This window comes from Cervus canadensis, chromosome 23, assembly GCF_019320065.1.
Source record: "Cervus canadensis isolate Bull #8, Minnesota chromosome 23, ASM1932006v1, whole genome shotgun sequence".
NCBI classification, from domain to species: Eukaryota; Metazoa; Chordata; class Mammalia; order Artiodactyla; family Cervidae; genus Cervus; species Cervus canadensis.
In genome coordinates this window covers 26,938,337-26,961,532 of record NC_057408.1, presented here as the reverse complement: position 1 = coordinate 26,961,532, position 23,196 = coordinate 26,938,337, and the positions used below count along the sequence as shown (strand labels likewise).

Genomic DNA, 23,196 nt, shown 5'->3' with positions numbered 1-23,196 from the left:
TGTCCCATACTGCAGGCAGATTCTTTGCCAACAGAGCCACAAGGGAAGCCCAAGAATACTGGAGTGGGTAGCCTATCCCTTCTCCAGCAGATCCTCCCCACCCAGGAATTGAACCTGGGTCTCCTGCATTGCAGGTGGATTCTTTAATCAACTAAGAGATCACGGAAGCCCTTTATGTGTAGTAATGAAGGGCTTCCCAGGTGGCACTAGTGGTGAAGAACCCAACCAGCCAATGTAGTAGACATAAGAGCCATGGGTTCGATCCCTGGGTTGGGAAGATTCCCTGGAGAAGGAAATGACAACCCACTTCAGTATTCTTGCCTGAAGAATCCCAGGGACAGAGGAGTCTGGCGGACTATAGTCCATAGCGTTGCAAAGAGTCAGACACAAATGAGGCGAGTTAGCATGCACGCACGTGGTAATTAATACCTATACTTCTTAAAGCATGCATCTTCCTCAAAGATGCTTCACAAGAAAATTGTGTTCCATTACCCTGGAGCACAATGATAATTATAAATTAGGAATATTTCAACCAGAAAAAAAATGACTCTTAAACTTGTTTTCATCTGTGATATTTCTTCAGCAGCTTGATAATTACATGGTATCCAGTGGTATGTGGAAAATATCTATTTAAAAGCATAATGAGAAAAGAAAACTTGCATGTAATGTGTATATTCAAGCAGTTTTTCCCTTGCCAATTATTGTTTAAATCTGCCCTCCATACTTATTATTTTAACCTTGTGAAAGTTTACAAAAGTAAACTGCATGAGTTCTAACAATCTGTAACACAGTTTTATACTTAAAAAAAAAATCTATAATAAGTAAATCAGCAGTAGAAAACTTACCTTAGAAATCTTTTGCCTAATGTTCAATATATAAACCATTCTCTGATGGATTAATATGCTGTTCAAAGGAACATATGCATATTTTGTGTTCAGCCATCATTACTCCATTTTTTGTACACAAATGTAGCAGCATAAACTTTTATTTCTATAATATGCATTTTTCATTTTTTCTATTCAAATATTCATTACAGAAAAATTAAATATAACATTAATTATTTCCATCATCATATTTAGTCAGTGAGGATCACGGAGGCTTTCTTTTTTAGCTTTATATTTTTAGTGTCAAAACTTTCGTGATAAGCGTTATCTTTCATGATAAACATTCTGTTTCATCTTATGACTATAGTGGTCTTTTTTTGTGATAAAGTAATGTTTTCAAAAGCAAAACATTAATAAGTGCAGTCCTGACATTATAGTAATTTATTAATCATACCCTTCTGCATCGTCTCAAGTAGTTGTCACAATTGTTCAATGAAGTTCAAGTGCAGGTATTTTATAGAGGAGGGGAACCAGGAGAGTAAAGACAAGATCAACAGTCAGGTCAGAAAACAAGCAGAGTGGAACATGTTCATAGAAGGAAGAAAAGTGGGTCAGTAAATTGAATTGATTTTTTTACCTCAGTAGATTGAGGAATATTTTCCATTTTTAGATGGATCACAGTGATAGATCAGGTAATTTGTATCAGGTCCTAGTTGATTAAATAAATGCAAGAAAAATGTCAGAATGCAGTGCATTGATCTGTTGTTGTTGTTGTTCTTTATAATCTTAAATTGAAAACGTAGTGTTAGTTGCTCAGTGGTGTTCGACTCTTTGCAACCCCATGGAGCCCACCAGGCTCTTCTGTCCCTGGAATTCTCTAGGCAAGAATACTGGAGTGGGTTGCCATTCCCTTCTTCAGGGGATCTTTCTGACCCAGTGATCAAACCTGGGTCTCCCGCATTGCAAGCAGATTCTTTAATCAAGAACATGGTATTCTGCCATCTGAGAACATCCAGTGGTCTATAAACCCTCTTTAAGCCCCTGTGTCTGTGTCTGTGTGGAGTACTGTATAAGACTTAGGGAAGCAAGAATAAGAAAGCATGCCTGTCCCTGCAGGCCTCTGTCTCTTGGGGACACAAAGGTATCAATGTGCAAGTATTACCCTGGGCACAGAAAACAAGGTGTCTGAATTCCCTCTCCCTGGTTTCAGAGGATTAGGGAGAACAAACCAGAGATACAGGATGTTTTTTGTTTAGTTTCTTTTCTTCCTACTTAATCCTATTAAAACTTAAAAGGATAGAAATTGAAATAAAACAAGCACTACTGTTTCCCAAAGTGAATTATAAATTTACAAAATTTACTACAATAGTCTGTTAAGTATGTGGAATATGGTGGTAAAGAGGACCCAGCTCTTAGGGTAGGAAAACAATTAAATCAGATTTTCAGTAGAAAGCAGAATTAAAGGCATTTTGTCAGAGAAATGCAAACAACATGTCTTGGGGGTGGGGATGAATAGGATTGTTAAGGTTTCAGTAAAAGGGAGCTTACATTGTGTCTAGCTGGGTGTTAGATGCTGGATGAGATGATGGAGGCCGGGTCTGTAAAGAGATGGAGATGCTGGCTCTGATCCAGCTGCGGTCACTGGTCCTGGGTGCCTGGGGCGTAGAGAGCCCTCTAGGGTATGGGAAGGAGACCCGGGGGGCTGGCCTGTGGCCACGTGGAGCCCTGTGCTTAAGATCTGGGGCTAAACCCAGAGACCATGGGAAGCAATTAGATATATTTGATCAAGGGTGTGACTCACTCAATGCTATACGTCAGTATAGTTTTAGGAAGATCATTGCTGACGTGCAGTGTAACAGCATAGATGATGGTGAGCTATTCAAAGTGAATAGTAGCTGGGGAGTTTTGTTATAGCCCAAGGGGGAAGATTTTAAGATTCCAAGTTGTGATTATTGTTCAGAAAGACTGAGGAAAGGGTTGATGCATTAGAGGTGATGAGTGCGTAATTCCATTGAGTGGGGGATGATAGAGTCATAGTGAATTATTATTATTGTTTTTTAACTGGAGAATAATTGCTTTACAATGGTTTCTGCTGTCCAGTGTGAGTCAGCTCTATGTACACATATATCCCTCCCTCGTGAGCCCCCCTCCCACCCCTCCAGGTCATCACAGAGCTCTGAGCTGAGCTTCCCCTGCTAGACAGCAGCCTCCCACTAGCTCTCTGTTTTATACATGGCAGTGTATCTATGTCAGTGTTCCTCTCTCCATTCGTCCCATCTTTTCCTCACTGCTGCTGCTGCTGCTGAGTCGCTTCAGTTGTGTCCAACTCTGTGACCCCACCGACGGCAGCCCACCAGGCTCCGCCGTCCCTGGGATTCTCCAGGCAAGATTATTAAACAGATTATACTTCAGGCACATGTGAGGTGTGCTTTGCATCCTGGCCTGGGTAGATTTTGATGGAATCCGACAGTTTCGTGTTTCTTACATTGTTACCAAACACAGAGGTGACCCAGGGACATTGGATTTGCATGATACTTGGATCACCTCCCTGCTTATTTGTTCGCCTTATCATGAGCTGGACTCAGCCAAGAGATGTGTGCTCCTCACTGTGTGTGCTCGTTTGCCAAAAAAAAGAAAAATGTAAATATTTACTTTTGGAGCCACAACAAATATTTTGAAAAAGATTTAGGGACACAGACAGTAAAAATGAGTGTTTTCTGGTGATGAATCAAGATTTTGTTATTGTTTAGATGAATCCAAAGATATTTATGGGGATATTGGCAAATGAAATAGGCAAAACATCATGAGTTCTACTCTGCTCCGAGTAGAGTAAAAATCTTTGTTTTTTATTGTGTTTTTCATTTATTGCTAATTTGTTCACTTACCATTTTGGGACCATAGACATTTCTTCCTGGCCAGAGGTTTTCACTGTGGAGAGTCCTCCTCTAGGCTGTAATGATCATTTACAGAGACTGTGCAGCCGTGTTTGTGTGTGTGTGGAGGGGGTGGGGGGACTGCAGTGACACACATCTTAACTCAGATTGCCTTTCCGTAGTTTCTCAGCATTTTTCTTTGCTGAGCATGCTTCTTCAGCACAGAGGGTAGTAGTTTTTCCTAACAGTATCGGTTTCACTTCACCTGTTAAGGTTAGTATAGTGGGCGAAGCCTCACAGATTTAGTGTGTGAATCATTGATACTTTCATCTCTGTCTTAACATTTCCTAGTTGATCCTTTACTCTCAACCGCAGATGCTTCTGCTAACCCCACAAGGACACCAGGTTAGACTCACGCGTTTTTATGCTTGTGAATTTTGGCAGTGGTTACGAGCCTAGCGATGGTCCCAGCTAGGAGGAAAATGTCAGTGATGGGGAGGGTGGTAGATTTCAGGGCTCCGGCAATAGATGTGTGTGCGCGCATGTGCGTGTTTGTGTGTGTGTGTGGGATGGGTTGGTGATGGTGGTGGCAGTTAGAGGTGGAAGAGAAGAATGCTGATCCTTGAATGACTGGGAAAACAAGCAATATGAACCGTTTTTTACCTTTCGGCTCTTTCGCTGTCAGTAATGGAGAACAACTAATGATATCGAATAATGTCAAATATGGTGTCAGAGCTCAGGCTGAAGGTCAGTCAGGATTTCATGTGTTTCCTTTATGGAGAGGAAGGCATCCTCCCTCAGCTGAACACCCTGGGAACATCGGATCACCACACTGTGAAGGCAGCCATCGGTTGATAGGAATTAGTTAAATGAATCGCAAGGGCTGGTCCCGTGAATGGGAGCCCATACCTTTGATTAAAGATGCAGCCTGGGTGTTACTTATGTATTTCTATGGTCAGAAGCTCTTTCTAATATTTCACACTACCATCAGCAATAGTGTAGAGACCCTCTGCTGACCCAGAGAGGAACAGTTGAGCAAGGAGGGGCTGAGAGAGGGGCTGTGAGAGGTGCGTGCAGTGGGGGACTCTGCTTCGCGCTCCTGCTTGGTCACTTCAGTCGTGTCTGACTCTTTGCGACCCCGTGGCCTGTAGCCCGCCAGGCTCCTCTGTCCATGGGATTCTCCAGGCGAGAATACTCGAGTGGGCAGCCATTCGCTTCTCCAGGGGATCTTCCCGACCCAGGGATTGAACCTGCGTCTCCTGCCTTGACAGATGGATTCTTTACCACTGAGCCACCAGGCGAGCCCCGGCTTTATTCTCCCCTGTTATCTTCTTTTGTCTCTGGACTCAGTTCATCATGTTGTTGAGTGTGGTGGAGTCTCCTGCTGTTCTGTGATGTCAGAAAGGTCCCTTCTGGCACATTGTGAAGCGTGTGGCTGTAAACCCCTGGAAGCATTGACCGTCTTTAAAATCTGGGTGGGGGGTGGGCGATCTGGTGGGTTGCTTTATTCTGCCCCGAGTTCCCCTTTGTAGTGGCTTTTAATGTCCCCCCCTCACAGGACACAGCCCGTGCCCCAGAGGCAGGATCCCAGTGCAGGCGTGGAGGACGGGCTTTCCGCCAGCCCGACGTTTTCAGACTCCTGTGCATGCTGCGTGCTGAGCCCCATCAGTCATGTCCGGCTCTTTGTGACCCCGTGGACTGTAGCCCGCCAGGCTCCTCTGTCCATGGGATGCTCCAGACAAGAATACTGGAGTAGGTTACCATGCCCTCCTCCAGGGGATCTTCCAGACCTGGGATCGAACCCGCATCTCTCACGCCTCCTGCATTGGCAGCTTCTTTACCACTAGCGCCACCTGCAGGGAGGCAGGTCACGTTGGTCACGTGACCTCAGGCCCTTCTCTGCCTCAGTTTCATTAAAAGGATAATGAAGGCATTCAGTGTGAGCATGGGATGGGTTACTCTGTAGAGAATATTAACAGTAGTTCCTGGAACACAGGGAGTGCTCAATAAGTCAAACTTTAGGGATTTTTAGTTTGCCTCATATAAGTTTTTGCATATGTACATAATAGACACCCTGAGAATGACTTAAGAAAATTAAATAATTCATTATATTTCAAGAACACATCTTCTCCATATGCTGGATAATCTTGCTGCGGAGTGATTCACTCGCTAATGCCTCCCTGAACAAAGCTAAATTAAAACTTGTGCCAGAAATTAATTTTTTTATATCATTTTGTCCTGGCTGAAAACTACAGAAACTAAAGGATGAATCAGGTACTTAAGTATTTTGAAACCGAGTATAAACACAGCTGTTACAGTGAAATGGAAGGATCACTTAGAGAAATTCATGGTACAAACGCGGTATCCTCAACAGCTAAAGATGGACATGGACTGGGTACCCACTTACCTAAATAGTTTCCCATATCCTATATTTTTTGTGCTTTGTCTTTTTCTTGTGATGGCAGGGGATTCTTTACCACTGAGCCACCTGGGAAGCCCCATGCACCTTGTCTTTTAAAGAGTGCCAGCATAGTTCCGCAGGGCAGCCTTGCTATTTGGTAAATTGGGTTTTCGCCTTTGTATTAATTGCAGGCCAGAATCACAGCGGCTTCTGAGGATGAAAGATTGTTGAAATTCCAGAGTGCATGCTGCATTTCTCAGGTTATGAAGTTCAGGGAAAGATGTAATTATTTCCGAGTTTCCTCAGGTTCCTCTGTTCGACATAATGTTCTGACATACACAGAAGGGACAGCTCCAGATATGAAATGCAAATCAGGAGGGGCTGCCCCTGCAGCCGGAGCCGGGGTTAATCATGCAAATCTAATGCAGTGCTTGGTATTTCAAGAAAGGTTTTAGTTGAAGTCTCAAGCACATATTGATTTAAAATTCCTACTTCAGAGAGCAGTGTAATTTTTTTTTTTTCCCCAGCTTCAAATTTTAAAACATAGAACAGGATTTGGAGACCCATTTGGTGACTGGACAGCCATCCGTACTTAATAAGCATGAGAAGTTGTGGGGGTGTGAGGGAAGGGTACCTGAAAAGGATGTGATGATTTCTAAGCATTTTATATAATATATTAGATCTAAACTTACTAATGTGCTCGAACAAGTCCCTTTGCTTGGAATATGATTGAATCGACCAATTGTACATGTTTACTGAATAGCTGCTCTGGTCAGAGAAGATGGCTAAAACTGGCGAGGACAGATAGCGAGTTTCTAACTTTGGGAATAATATAAAATTCCTTTGGAGGTGAGGCTGGGTACCAGAAGAAATGCAATTGTCTTGCTCACAAGTGCAAGCTGACACATTCTAAATGGCCTTTTCCACTGTGCACGATATAGGTCCGCTTATCTTTCCAGGAACAATAAAATCTCGTGTGCTGCTGCCTGACATAAGAATTATTTTTACGTATCTCCATATCGCTGACTCTCTTGTAAGTTAATCTCATCTCACATGAATTTTTCACCAGCTTCACTCTGATGTTGATAAAGGAGATGGTTCCATCAAATACATCTTGTCAGGCGAAGGGGCAAGTTCCATTTTCATTATTGATGAGAACACTGGGGATATTCATGCTACCAAGAGACTGGATCGCGAGGAGCAAGCCTACTACACTCTTCGAGCCCAGGCATTGGACCGGCTCACCAACAAGCCCGTGGAACCCGAGTCCGAGTTTGTCATCAAGATTCAGGACATCAACGACAACGAACCCAAGTTCCTGGACGGCCCGTACACGGCAGGGGTTCCCGAAATGTCACCTGTGGGTGAGTAAGCCCAAGTTGGTCTTGCACTATCTGATTTGGGGAGGTTTGTGTTTAAAATTAAATCATCATAAGTACCGGAAAAATAATCACATTAATATTTGTATAGAAATTACTATCTTGAGTGAGGGAATGTTTGAGATGTGTTAGTAGCCGGTGTCTAAATTCTACTTTTTAACACATTCTTTTATTTGTATGGAAATTCAGAAATTCTTTTACACTGCTCAATGTCTTCAAGAAATTACCTAGGTCTTACCGTCCCTTTTCAATTTAATATTTAAAATTTAAAAATGAGGGAATCCCCCAGCAGACCAGTGGTTAGAATTCAGTGCTTTCACTGCCCAGACCCTGGGTTTGATCCTTGGTAGGGGAACTAAGATCCCACAGGCTGTGTGGGACAGCTTGCCAACCCCACTCCCCCTCAAAAAAAAGTTAAAATTATGCTTAAGAGGTTAAAAAAAAAAAAACAAACCTTCCAAATAAACTTAGTATCAAACCAAAAAAAAAAAAAAATCCAGACACATCCTTGTGATGATTTGGTTATCTTTCTCCCCATGTTAGGGTAATAATTCACTATTCTAAGCATATCTCTAGGGCCAGGTTATCAGGTAGACTACCAGTGGAGCCAGGCTTAACATTTGGTCTTTTTCTTATAGAGTGTGCTTCAGCCCATAAATGTCCATCCACCTGCCACCACTAATCTTGTTGTAATTTCTCCAGGAATTTAGATGCATGAGAATTTATACTCAAATGTATACTGTTTATAATGATGGTAAAGTGATACTCAGTGTGAGATATATGAAAGAATAATGAAGGCCGTTTTACCAAAAGGGCTTCTGATCATTGCTCCATGACTAGAAAAATAGAAAGTAGATTACCTTTAGTATATACTGTATTTCAAATACTATTAAATTCTCTTTTTTAAATTGCAGTTGTTTAGGTACCTTTGGAATAGTTTTCAGCCAGTATGTAACTGAGATATGGATGATCTTACAAGATAATAAAAAAAAATTATGAGGCTGGAACAGAGACCAGTTGATTTATATATTTTATTTCCTATTGTTTATGGTATTGAAGGAGGAAGTTTATTTAAAATAATAATGGAGCTTGTATTTTTACACCTATTTCAACTCAGGTCTTTAACTTGAAAGTTTTGTGTATATGTGCTCAGTCATGTCTGACTCTTTGAGACCCCAGGGATTGTAGCCCAGGTTCTTCTTCTGTCCGTGGGATTTCTCAGTCAAGAATGCTGGCGTGGGTTGCCATTTCCTGCTCGAAGGTATCTTCCTGACTCAGGGATTGAACCTGTGTCTCTTGTTTCTCTTGCATTGGCTGGCAGATTCTTAACCACTGCGTCACCTGGGAAACCCTGATAATTTTACCAATGTGATATAATACTTGACTGACTGTGATTTGTTTTATTGATTGATTGTGATTTGTTTTACTTGAAATAAAGGTCATTGCATTCATTCCAGCTTTTCATCTGTATATCCGCTATGCAGGGAACTGGAATTGCAAAGATGTGTGTTACATGGTGCCCTTTAGGGAAATCACAATTTAGTGACCCTGAATTTCTGTTCCTATCAGATGGGAGAGGGAACATTATTTTGGGACTGTGACTCTGGCTGCTAAAGAAATACAAACTGAAAATGAACCAAGGGTGCTTGAGGTCAGGAAAAGTTCTGAACCACAGTGGCAGCAGCTGCCTATAATTATCTTTTGTGTAAACATTCTTTGACCAAACAGGCTTATTCACACCCTCTCAATACCACCCACACCTTCAGAATGCTTCCTGCTGCTCTCATTTAATGACAGAAACAACAACAGCTATGAGGACAGCAACAATCACAAGATTTGGGAGGTTTTAGAGAAAAGAGCAGGCACATTGTCCTCCCCGAAGGAAGTAGTAATGTTTAGAGAAACAGGTTTTGAGGTGTGTGTAAGCAATTCAGTTCAATGCTGCAATTCTCCTGGGCATTTTTGGTGGGCTTGATAAGGCTTTCCTTTCCTAAGTAGAAGATTGCGGTGCGAATTGGCTTAATGGGAGCTTTTTGTTCTAGCGGTTGAATAATGCACTGTAATTTTAGTTCCACTGGACCACTCTGATATCAAACAATATGACTGTTATACACATGTGTAAGTTATTTTAGCTATTTGATCGATTCCAGCAGGCTCAGGACTTTTTAGAAAATGATTTTGAAATGTCTTCAGAATTTATTTGACACTGAGAGAGTTCACTGGATTAAATATCCAAACTTGAGCTAAGCACAGGAAATGCTTATATACAACATATCCTATGGATTTATCATGATTCTGTTTATCAAAGTGTTTACTTGTAACTAAATAGTTATAGTAGCCACTAAATAGTGTGGTATATGCAACACAAGGCTTCTGTGTTTATTATTCAGGGCTATCTTTTTTTTTTGTTCATTGTATACTAACAAATAATAAGATTTGAGACCCTCATAGTCCACTAGGATTGCTTATTTGTTGCCAGAAAGGCATAGATAAGCACAAGAATGGGTGTGTGTGTCGGTGTGACTGAATGTGTGTGTAAATTATTTAATGAACACTTCAGAAAAATAATATATACAACAAAATTTACTGAGGTATAGATTTCATTATTTTGTTGCAAGTTGTTTTCCAGTGAAGTAGGAAGTGGGTACTTAAACATATCACCAGAGTAAATATTGCTGTAAAGATGGTGAATTATAGAGGAAATTGAGAATATCATTCATTGATCCTAACATTTTAAGATAGTCAAAATCTAGTTGTTAAATATACATCATTCACCATGTGGTCCTGCCAAGCAGCCACATGGCACAATCTCCTAAGTCTACCAAATAAAAAAGATAAAACTTCAGAATTTAAAAAATGACTCTCACAATTTTTACCCAATTTGAAAGGAAATGAAATCAGTTAGGGAAATCATAATGTGGAAAAGAGAAAAGATTTGTAGTAAGATCAGCATTTAATGACTTATTTAAGGAATTTCGAAAGGAAGATCTACATAGGAATAGATCTAAAACAGATGTTAGATGAAAAATGCTGTGTTTTCAAGAATTTGTTAGAAAGCAACTTGAGCCTTGAAAGAATGCATAAAAAAGGGAGTTGTCCCATGCCCATCAACTAGGACATAAATGTTAAAATAGCCTGTGCTTACATATTTAAGCTAAGCAAATGTGGGTAGCTAATATTTTAAGATGAGATTCCAAGTGGAGATAAAAAACAACAGATCACACTAAATGCTTTCTATCTGGAATAAGGAAATGCATAGTAAAAGGAAGAAGCAATATGACATTCTATCATACAAAACGTAGAAAAGCAACCAATGTTGTGATTTTTCAAGTTATCATGCTTTTTCTCCTTTGGGAGGGTTTGGTTTCAGTGTTCATTTCATGCTTTTGTTATGAGTCAATTAGTGAAAACAAATGAAAAAAACTACTGAGAGAGTTAAATACCAGTTAAATACCAGTTAACTGTACCAATCTAATATTCTTTATGAACTCACTCCGTTACTGAGGTTTCCGTTTCTGTCGCTATAGCAGTTGGGTTGCCCCATGATTTGAGGGTCAAGGTGCTAGAATCTGTCATGCTGCTTTTTTAGACTGTGATTGAGACTTAGAGATTGCGCTTGATAAAAAACTTGCTACTAGACCTTGATGGATGAGATGCCTAAAAGTCGAGTCCCACCCAATTCTGAGAATATATCCCTGTCTAACTTGGCATTGTCAGTCCTATTTTTTTTAACCAACATCTTTTCGTATCCCTTAAGTATTTCTGAGGAATTATCATTTATCATCTTTTGGAGTTTGTCTTAGACAGAAAAATGTATCCATTTTTCACATACCTGAGAAAAAGAAAAATGAACACTGGAAAGCATCTTTATATCTTTACGCTAATGTAGCATCTTTAGCGTTTGGTGATTTTTCTTGTTTTATTGCATTTGGGAGTTTTTAATTCACTGATTTTTGGATTGTCACGTAGGGACCTCAGTGGTACAGGTGACAGCGACGGATGCTGACGATCCTACATATGGCAACAGCGCTCGAGTGGTCTACAGCATCCTTCAGGGTCAGCCATACTTCTCAGTGGAGCCCAAAACAGGTAAAAATTGACACGCGACTCTCCTTGTAAAGTCGTTATTTCTTTCTTGGCATAGAATTAATAATAGTTATTTTGGTTCAGTGTAGTTGAAACTGATGACACTCTATTTTTATTGTGCATTTTTCAAAATGTGTACCATGGTAATACACAGCATGTTATTTATAGAGCCATCAACACCTTTTAAAAATATTTTACTACATTATCAAAATTTCTATCAAAATTAAGCAAAATATTAGATATTGAAAAGTTTTTCAGCTGCTGTCTCTTGACTTGATAAGAAAACGTTGAATATTTACCTCTGCAATGTTTCGATTTGTTTTCTTTAATTAACTCACATAGGAATTACACACAGTAGAAATTTAAATCTTCAGCAAAATCTCCCTGCCATGCAGTAGAATATATAGTGTTACAGCTTCTCCTTCCAGAGGCTGGCTTTCTCAGGGAAATTAGTTGAAACATAACAATTAGGATGATGATCTGCTAAATCAAAAACTAAATTAAATGACTTTTTTTCATTTTAGAAGGAAAAAAATATGGGTTGCAAAACTGCCTGGATAGAAAATGCAGTTGTTTGGCTAGATGTTCTGTTTCGCTTTGAAGATGAAATGGTTTACATTCAGTAAGGCTATAATTTGGAGCACTGTTTTCTTTGTTATAAAATAATATTTTATCTATTACGCTTCTCTGGCTATTGGTACAGGGCAGCGTGGGTGGGTGTGAACCCTTGCTTTTATTCACCACTGAAAAAATCCAAAATTTCTCTGTATTTTAGTAATTTTGTCTTTATCATGGAGAAGAATGCCTCCTCAAATATCCAAGTTTATGATCTTGAATCACTGATGATACTTATGATCCTAAAATACTTATGATCCTAAAGTATTCATATTTTAATGCCATTCACCACCCTGTTTTCCATATTGTGAAAAATGGCAGTATTCATTCATTCTCAAATCACTGTGTGGGGAGTACATATTTTAAATATGTTTTGAGAATGACAGCTATAATGTACAAAAACAGACAAATTCAAGGCCAGTTCATCATTCATTAGAATGTCCACAGAGGCCACATTGCGTGTTTTATACCAGTGTTGTGATGAAGTTTGGAAGCTGCCTGAAGAGTCTGACAGAGGAGTAATGCTTCTGATTGAGCAAGTATTGAAGGGGAAGTAAATGAAAGTCTCTGCTTTATGATCTGAATCCTGTGAATGTAAAGTTGTGCTCGTGGCTGATTTAATGATAGATCTGAGAACCTCAATTCAGACACCCACCTGTTCCCTTATATATCTACTCTGAAGCCTAGAAAGACATTGACAAGTCTCTGACAATTTGCTCACAAATTATACACCTCTCGCATTATATAACTGGTCCAAAACTAGCTTGTACTAATCCTAAGGGCTAAATATTTTGCTGCTACTAGTGACTGGCTTGTGATTTTAGCTTTGTGTAAGATAATAGGTGTCCCATAGGCTCTGTGTAGGTAAAACCTCCCCTGTGGGCAACTGGACAGTAGTCTGTATCCTGACATCACATGATTAGAACTTCAAACTTCAACTTTCAGTCTCAAGGATCGCGTATTAGAGGAGATGAGCTTTTTGTTTAGTTTTGTTTTGTTAGAGTTTTTAATGCTCTAGTCATGGTAATCATTGGGACTTCTGTTTCTCTAGTCATCAGTGCAGAGATATTAGAGGACTATAGAGAATGCATTTTCTGTTTTTCTGACAAAAAATGAATGGAAATTTTTCATGACTTACATATACGAAGAGCCACGTAGAGTTTGAGGTAGTCTTCCTGAGTTGATGTATGATCCTTATCTTTGTGAGAAATAGCATTCTTTTCCACATCTTTCGATATCAGCATTTTTGAGAAGCATGTAAAACTTTTGACATGAAAAATGCTGAAAATATGCCAGATCAATATTATGTAAAATAGGCCTAGGAAATCACTATTAAATGTATCTCTGAAAGTTTAACTTTTTTCTTTTTTAAAAAAGAAATATTAGTAATATTAATAATATCCATTACTTTTTATTAATCACATATCATTAACTTAGCCTGAGTAAAATTTCTGAGCATGTATTTCTTCTATAGCTCTACTTACAGGCCAGATGACCAGAGGGTAAGTGTTTTCTACCTTAATTTCTCTGTCCACAAAACAAGAATGTGAATAGCTGCAAAAAACAATGTTGACAGTTCAACAAGCAAAGAGAATGGACCTTGGAACAAGATGATGTAGCCTTAAAAGGACCATTCAGCTTCCCATCACCTGTCTTCATAATGGCCCCCAATTTACTGGGAGATTGAGGATTATTCTAGTATGTTTATCTACTCTAAAACCTGCAAGCAAATAGGTCACATTTTTCAATGTGACAGGATTGGCTACACGATGTGCTGTTTGAAATGAAACTGCAGGCTTCCTGTTCTAACATTAGGAAGATTTCCAGTGCCATCAGCAGAGCAGAATCCAAACACAGGGCCAGTGGGACTGCACAGAACACCAAAGCTGTAGGCCTTGGGAAATGGGTGGAGAGTTAAATATCAGATATCACTTAGGAGTTCTTTGTTAAACTTGGAGGTGTGACTACATGCTGCCTGCATCGTGCATTGCCTGCGTCCTTGTTCTGTCCTAGTTTTAGGTAAGTACTACAGTCATAACAGCGTGCTTCCGTGATAGCCCAGTTGGTAAGGAATCCGCCTGCAGTGCAGGAGACCCCAGTTCGATTCCCGGGTCAGGAAGATCCCCTGGAGAAGGGACAGGCTACCCACTCCGGTATTCTTGGGCTTCCTTGTGGCTCAGCTGGTAAAGAATCCGCCTGCAATGTGGGAGACCTGAGTTCAAACCCTGGGTTGGGAAGATCCCCTGGAGAAGGGAAAGGCTACCCACTCTAGTAGTCTGACCTGGAGAATTCCATGGACTGTATAGTCCCTGCTGTTGCAAAAAGAGTCGGACAGGACTAAGCGACTTTCACTTTCACAGTCGTAACTCAGCGCTCCTTCCGCCCCTCGTGGGTGTTCTGTCCTGTGTCCTGGCTCATGGTGTGGAGGAGCCTCCCCGCTGTGAGGGCTTTCTGAGGATGTCTGCTTACAGCTTACGGCAGTCCCTTCCTCAGTCCTTTCTGCTTCACGTGATGCCAGCTCTGAAATCCTTTGATGTTCCAGAACCTTCCATCTTCACTACTGTTGGCTCTTCTCCGTCTTTTTATGGTTCTATTAGATGCTTCCATGAGTTTGACAAGCTCCAGGAGTTGGTGATGGACAGGGAAGCCTGGCGTGCCGCAGTCCATGGGGTTGCAAAGAGGCGGACACAACTAAGTAACAGAACCGATAGGTTTCACTTATAGGGAGATAAACCAAATAATACAAGTCTTATACAGAAAATCTAGGGAAAAAACCCCACAAATTTATTAGGCAGAGATTTACCTGAACATCTAATGTATATTGAACCCACACAAATGAAAAGCCCAGCCCCATGTTACCGGGCTTATGTGGTTGCCTAGATTCCTGAGACTAACCCAGAGCTTGACTGAGTAGGCTGCATGCATCTGTAATTGTTTGGTTCCCTAAACAGGGACAGACTTCAGAAGTGGCTCTTGTCTGTTACACGTAGTACACATACAAATTCTTAAGGAAATTCCATGACAATATGCTTGAAAGAAAGTTGGTGGCTGGTAGGACATTAGAAAATCATCTGAAAATTTATTCCCAGACTAAAAACTCGTCAGTTGTTGAAAAATGGCAGTGATAAATTTGCTTCACACATAATACATTTTGTGAACATCAGTTATAAATATAAAAGTAAATGAGAAATTATTATTCAGAAAGCCAAAATCTGGGCCAGTCTCTTTTTCTAAAGAGATGCAGGGTATATTCTTTTCATCATAAATGGCTTAAAATTATTGATTATTAAAACAATGCTATTATCTCCCATGAAAGCCTCATAGAACTGTAAGGCTATGACTAGACAAGACTGGCTTTTACCACTTTAGGGACACAGCATAAACAATTTTCTCTGTGAGTGTGTGTGTCTATATAATATTCACCAAAATGCAGATCCTATCCAGTTTATGAGAATTATTTTCCAAATATGGACAGCTTAGACTCAAAAGTAAAAAGCTCGCAAAAGCCATAGAACTAGAAATCTATTATGTTTGAATATTCTTATTTAACTTCAATTCTCACCTAGTTATTTCTCTCTTGTAAAAAAAAATGTTTAATAATTGAGGTATTTGGAAATTACCTTTGCCCCCTGCATTTCTTTGCAAACTCAGTGATGATTTTTGCTTTGGAAAAGTGTTATTTATAGGATCACTTGTAAAGAGACAATTAGAAGTGTGAAAAATAAGTGAGTAACTTTGACTACCAGACTTCTTCCCTGATAATTCTGTTTTCTTTCATATAATACCACTGAGCAAAACCATGAGAAGATAAGGCAGCTGTGTTTTCTTTGCTGGTTAATTGAGATGCTATGGACCTTTCTCCATTATAATAGCTGTGCAGGATGCAAACTCATTTAAACATATTGAGAAATTAAAAATGAAAACTGGGTAGGAAATTGTTTTAGAATTTCATTAGTATTTTATCATCTGTATGAAACACTATTAATTATGTGTTTAATGTGAAACATGCTCTTAAATATCATCTTATGAAATGCATTATCAAATATTCAAGATTGTCAATGCTTAATTTATTTTAAAAATATTATAAATAAATACAGTTATGATAGGAGGAAAGAAGAAGAGAAAGAAAAATGGTAAGAAAAGGAAGAAAAGTAAGGAAGACATAGAGAAGTAGAGATGTGTAAGTCCCAGGACTCTTGGAGATTGTTAAGCTTGGTAACAGTGAGTCTTATTGAGGTCAATACTCAATGTCTTAAATTTTAGAGTTAAGGGAAGTATTGAAGAACAGACATGAAATATTCATAGAATCATTATGGTTCTAAGAAGAATATCTACATCTCAGACAGTTTTCAGTGAACCAAATGGGTATATGACTCTGCTTTTTCTGATGATGATTGTGATATTTTAGAGATTCTCTGTAAGCAGTGTGCACATAACCAAAAGAGTTCAGCGAAGGAGTTAAAGTGACCTTGTATCGCTGTGGTTATAGCAGAAGCGTCCAGTGTAGTGTATCAGAACAAGTGATTGTTAAAACAGCAGTGACAATACCTCGCCTGTGTGCTAAGTAGCTTCAGTCCTGTCCAACTCTTTGTGACCCCTGTACTATAGCCCACCAGGCTCCTCTGTGCATGGGACTTCTCCAGGCAGGAATAGTGGAGTGGGTTGCCGTTCCCTACTCCAGGGGATATTCCTAACCCAGGGATTGGACCCACATCTCTAATGTCTCCTGAATTGGCAGGTGGCAATAGATGGCCTACTCAAATGTAATTTAAATGCTTAAAATATTGATGTGTTGTAGGTGTATGTGTGTATATATGTGTATGTGTGTGTTTGTATTTGATAGGTACGGCTCAGAACTAAACAAAAATGTGGCTTCTTAAGACAGTATGAGTGTTATTTAACTAGGAATCTTAACATACTGGAACCAATAACATATTGTTTAAATTATTCTTCAATTATTAAAAGATATTTTCATCTCTTTCCCACTGCTAGAGTAGTTACCAAACTGTAGGATATTGTGATGAATAGGGCAGACAAAGTATAGTATAATACAGGCTTGTAACATACTTAGGGCTGAAATATACACAGACCATTATTATATGTGTCTGTTGAAGAGTCAGCATTTAAATAATTTAAATTGGCAACTTTTAAAAATGTTTTATAAATTAGGAAGGTATAAAGATATTTTTATGCTGAACATGAGCAACATTTTTAAATGGCAGCTTTTAAAAACATCTTATAAATTTGGAGGGTATAAAAACATTTTTATGCCAAACATGCAGAAAAAAGAATGTTTATTCCAATTTGTTTACAATCATTTTCTTCCTAAAGAACCATCCTCTATCAGACAGCCCAGTTTTGCTCCTGAGAAGTCCATGATACCAGAGTTCCTGTCCCTCAGGTCTGAGTCATGGGAGATTTAAATTCTGACTTAAATTCTAAAAGTTAGAATCTTTTAACAAAGTAGATTGATGCACAAAAGAGTTCCAGTTGTGTAGGTAAGACATTATCAGAAATGATGAAAGTACAAGAAATGATTAAGTAGGATTCTAGCCTCCTTACTGTATCTAATTAGCAAAGATGACCTGCTGTTTCTAGTTTCAAGATCTGTATAGAGCAATATCGAATAGATGCGTTTTCATTTGTTATGATCTCTGTGTGCGTATACTGAGTCCTCTCTGCGACCCCAGGGGCCGTAGCCCACCAGGCTCCTCTGTCCTTGGAATTCTCCAGGCAGGAATACTGGAGTGGGTTGCCATGCCCTTCTCCAGGGGATCTTCCAGACCCAAGGATTGAACCTAAATCTCCCTCATTGCGTACAGATTCTTTACCATCTGAGCCACCAGGGAAGCCCAAGTATATTATATTAAGTATATTATTATTTTATATACGTGTGTGCCTGCTCAGTTGCTAGGTAGTGTCTGACTCTTGGCGAGCCTCTGAAATGTAGCCCGCCTGGCTCCACTGTTGGTGGAATTTTCCAAGCAAGAATACTGGAGTGGGTGGCCATTTCCTCCTCCAGGAGATCTTCCTGACCCAGGGATTGAACCCATGTCTCCTGCATTGGCAGGTGGATTCTTTACCAGTGGGTGACCATAGCCCAACTAAATTTTATCTCATAATTATTCTATTGTCTCATATATTTATATAATAATTGGTTATTAATATAAAACCACTAATTTACTGCAGCAGTGATTGTTGTTCAAGCTTTCTTATCAAACAGCATGGAGTTCTGAAGTCAGTTTATTATAGCTCTGAAGTCTTCAAGGCTCTCCTTATTAAATGCAATTTATTAGACAGAAACAGCAAAGCACATTGATGTTTTTAGTATCTTGATTTTCATGAACACAGTCACTCTCATCGTTAATACTTTTTCTCAGGTTTTTATAATAACAGACACAACCTAAAGTCATCCAGTAACATAGTTTGGAATGGTGTTTTGTTTGTTAAACATAAATGACACATTCTTTCATTTAGAGAATGTGTAGTTACTTTGCTGGGAGAGTAGTAGGGACAATAGCTGAAAGGGTTTATGGTGATTTCACGTCACTGGGAATTAAGATGTTGGAGAGGGTGAGAGAGAAAAAGATTCATAGTCATATATTTTACAGGCAACTGCCCAGTCTTCTAGAGTAGATTTTATTTAAGCTGGTATTTTTGAGTCATATTTCCATAAAACCTAGAGATAATGCTCTCCACCCTGGTCTTCTACATTACAGTGATTTCTGTGTTTTGTAGTGTTTATATAGCTGTTATATTTTTTGGACTTTAATATGTTTTAAAGTTATTAAAAGTAAACAAAACAGCAGGAGGCAACGACTCGAGCTATTTCTACCTATATCAGTGTTCTTCGCTAGTATAAATGCAGCGATTCATGATGCGTTTTACTGGGATTTGAAATTTTTCAGGAGTCATCAAGACCGCCCTTCCAAACATGGATAGAGAGGCTAAAGACCAGTATTTGCTTGTTATTCAGGCAAAGGATATGGTTGGTCAAAACGGAGGGCTCTCTGGAACCACATCGGTCACCGTGACCCTCACTGATGTCAACGACAACCCTCCTCGCTTTCCTCGAAGTAAGCTGTTCTGAGGCATGTGGCAGGCATGCTCGCTTTCCTTTCCAGATTATAGGAATGTCTTTAAAAAGGAATTTTCCTAAATATGTCTCAAATAGTTAATCTCAATTACATTCTCCCCCAATTTTATTTTATCAGGGACTTGATTTTTAATTCAGTAATATGAAATAATAAAGGTATTGGAAGCAAATAAGAGCAATTATACCTTGTATTCTGTCTTAAATGTATTTTTTTTTGTTTTGGTTCACTTTGAATACTAGACAGTTATTAAGTTTGTTTATGTATTACTCTGTTTTAGTCAAAGACATGCTGCTCTTTACATTCTGTAAGCTCTGAGGTTGTTCCCAATTATAAATAGTAACATTCAAATACACTTCATGAATTCTATATACTAGAAGTACTGCTTTATTTTGTAAAGATTAAAAAGTACTGAACTTTCTCATTCTGCACTTTTTTTTAACCAGTTCATGAACCTTGAACATTGCTTTTGCTATCTACCACATCTTTTTTATGCAAACATTCAGTGTTTCTAAAGAAACCAGTCCAAAGAACCAGAAAACCATATTCCCTCAGTTTAGTTCCTTTGAGCAATGTGACATTTTCTTTAACCAAGTAAAAGGAAAAAAAAGAAAATTTTTCTTAGATAGAGGTGTCCTAATTGTAAAAAAAAAAAAAAAAAAAGGCATTTCATCTTATTCTCTCAATTGTCCTTTTTTTCTTTTTTGTAAGTATATGTGGTATTCTTTTGAAAACTCAAGAAAGTAAGAAGAATCGTGTAGACTACAGTATCCTTAAATGCCTTTCTGAGAGGCTTATGTCTAACAAGGACACTTTCTCGGGAGATATGACTGTCACCATGTTTTCCTTCAAACACTGCTTCTTTAGATGTTTTATTCTTATTTTACATATTTTTGATATTTATGTTATTGTAAAACAGACATTTTGATACCTCCTGGCAAAATAAAGTTATCCTAAGTTTAGCATTAAAAAAACCCCAAAGAATCTAGCCTTAATTGTGTTCTTAATTGCTTACAATGGGGGAAGAGAGGAAGACAAGAATAAACAAAACAATGTGATTATATTTGGCTCGTAAAAGAATTAGCTGTTTCTTTTCTTTAACTAGAGAAATAAGAATTGACACAGATTTTTTGGGATTTCAGTTGTCATGGTTTGATAAGACAGAGCATGAGTTTTCTAGCTTATTAAACACTCTCTTACTAAAGTGAAGAAAGCCAAAAATATATCATTAACTTTTTCATTTTGACTGGGATTTTCTTTGTCTACCCTTTAGTTACTATTGTAAGCTTGAAATTTTTGGATTTTCCTAAGAAACTTATAAATATGTGTCAGGGGTCACTCAAAAATGATGTTGTGATCATTTTTTAAAAATCAATTAACAAAATGTATAGAATTGCAAACAACAAGGGTTCTTAGTCTAGCATGTAGTACCTTCATTTGGATACAATTTGCTTTCTCTGTTTCTCTCAAAGAGTTTCCTTTCTTTTTTCTTCATAAGAAAGTGCAAATGCATCACAGTTAGCAGCCAAAAGGAAATGGAAAAGGGTGAGGAAGCAGGAGAAAGTAGATGATTAGAGGGAAGTGTTGAAGGGGCATTTCCTGCTTTCAAAGGGTTCTTCACCGGCCTCCCAAGCTGGTTTTCTTTCTTTCTTTTTTTTTGAGTTGAGGGATGGTGAAGAGTTTTTACAAAAGAAAGTTTGAAAAAGTTACTCTTCCTTTTTTGCTTCTCTTTCTTCCTGTTCAAATAACATAGTCTCTGCTCTTGTACTGTTATGCCCCAACTGAGTTTAATGTACAAGTCATAACTATTGCCTTTTATCAACTTCCTTTTCCAGTTTTCTGAAACTTTTTCAGTAAAAGATACTATTGTGGAAATTCCAGCATTAAGTAATGAGAACTAGTTAGGCTCATTTTTTGCCCATTTGAAGTCTAAGCTATACTATTTTAATTTTAAAATATTTATATATATTAATTGCATATTAATTATCTATAGTCAAGTCTCAATGTTAATTCTGTTTACAATTTAAATTTTATTTTTGTCATTAAAGGTAAGTATATTTCTCACCACTAGAAATACTGGTATGGAATACTTCTTATGCTTTTCCCCAGGCTGTCTTTGACATATTGATTATTATGTAATCATTTCCTTGGATTTTTTAAAGCTGTATGAAACTTGCCATTTGTCTCATATTGCCTTATCATCTTATTTTATAAAGACATAAAAGCAAATTAAGCAAAGAGGGTTCAAGATAGCCAGATAATTAAATTTTATTGGTTAGTTTGGTATAAGGTTTTGTTCATTTCTTCTTCTTCATTTCACAGGGTCGTACCAATATAACGTCCCAGAATCATTGCCAGTGGCTTCCGTTGTGGCCAGAATTAGAGCTGCTGATGCAGATATAGGAGCTAATGCTGAAATGGATTACAAAATTGTGGATGGTGATGGATTAGGGATTTTCAAGATTGCCGTTGACAAAGATACACAGGAAGGAATCATTACTATACAGAAGGTAATATTTTCTTTGTTTTTATTTCTTGTGAGGATGATATCATAGAGGATTACTGAAAAGCTATATCTGCTTTGATGGAATAATGTAGTAGACACATTGAATGGGAGCATAGAACCATTGTTATTTTATGTTTAGGGGTTAAAAGCTACTCATTTAGTTACAAGTGTTAGCATTGTAGAGAAAAAATTGGGTAACATTTGTAATTAAAGTCTATCAGTTCTATTCTCTGAGTAAACCCACAGCCCTTATCCATAGCTCTGTAACAGTAGGACTTAACTGGCAAATATGCTATTTAAAGTGATCTACTTGAAGACATGAATATTCTTCTTTGTTGACTAATAATGAAACCCTAAAATCAGCAAAAGGGGCTTCCTAGGTGGTTCAGTGGTAAAGAATATGCCAGGCAATGTAGGAGACAAAGGAGATGCAGATTTGATCCCCGATACCCTGGAGGTGGAAATGGCAACCCACTCTAGTATTCTTGCCTGGAAAATCCCATGGACAGAGGAGCCTGGCAGGCTACAGTCCATGGGGCCACAAGAGTCAGACATGATTTAGCAACTAAACCACCAGCTGTATTATCAGCTATTCTTTTTTAATATTTATACTAATTAAAGTATTTGAAAAATTTATACAGAGCATGGAAAATTCGTGAAACCTATCATAAAAAAATTAGTGCAAAGGAGATTTTTAAAAATCATTATAATCCAAAATAAAGACTATTTGCAAATTAGCTTCCAACTCTGATTAGATTTGGGGTAAAATAAGCTCCCTCTTTTCGGTATAGACATGATCTTTGACAAACGTTTAAAAAAATAAGTCAAAAGAAATTGTTTCAGAATATAGTAATATTTTCTCAAATGTGTGAAACACTAAAAATTAAAGCATATGTGAAAATGCCTACACTCAAGACTCTGGGATTCTATGCTAGTGTGACAATCCAGGTGTATAATTGTGTAATCAACATCCCTCAATAATTAACACACATCAACAAAGAAAGTTATGTTTTAGTTGTTACAGGAAAACATATGTTTGATTTCAGGCCAATGGGCAAAACATTTCTGCAATTATTTCCAGTGGACAGCTGCTGTTTTAGCTCAGCTGGTGACAATCTGTGTAAAAAAGTTTTAATAACTAGGATAGGCCAACTGTTGGTAAATGTTTTATTTGTTGTCTTAAATGAAAGGAATGCACTAGAATGCAGTGCTGTTCAAAGATTTCAAAGACTCATCTGAAACCAATCTGCTCATATTCAAGAAATTTTAAATATATATCGGAATTGTTTTATTGAATACATACATGTATTTCATATATCATGTTAAGATAGCATAAATCATTGAAGAAATAAACACAAATACATGTATTTGATATGAGATATTTCAGTAATAGAAAAATTTTATACTCAATTTCTTAA

The 23,196-nt window shown here is 38.2% G+C and overlaps 1 protein-coding gene across 3 annotated transcripts in view; it reads left to right on the top strand.

The window, feature by feature from the left end:
* Positions 1–23,196, top strand: part of CDH7 (cadherin 7) — a 141,004-nt gene that overhangs the window by 58,827 nt on the left and 58,981 nt on the right. For all 3 annotated transcript variants that reach the window (XM_043444332.1, XM_043444333.1, XM_043444331.1), the window contains 4 exons: positions 7,168–7,462; positions 11,447–11,566; positions 19,087–19,254; positions 21,595–21,782. In XM_043444332.1, coding sequence (XP_043300267.1) covers positions 7,168–7,462; positions 11,447–11,566; positions 19,087–19,254; positions 21,595–21,782 — 771 coding nt within the window. The remainder of the gene's footprint in view (positions 1–7,167; positions 7,463–11,446; positions 11,567–19,086; positions 19,255–21,594; positions 21,783–23,196) is intronic.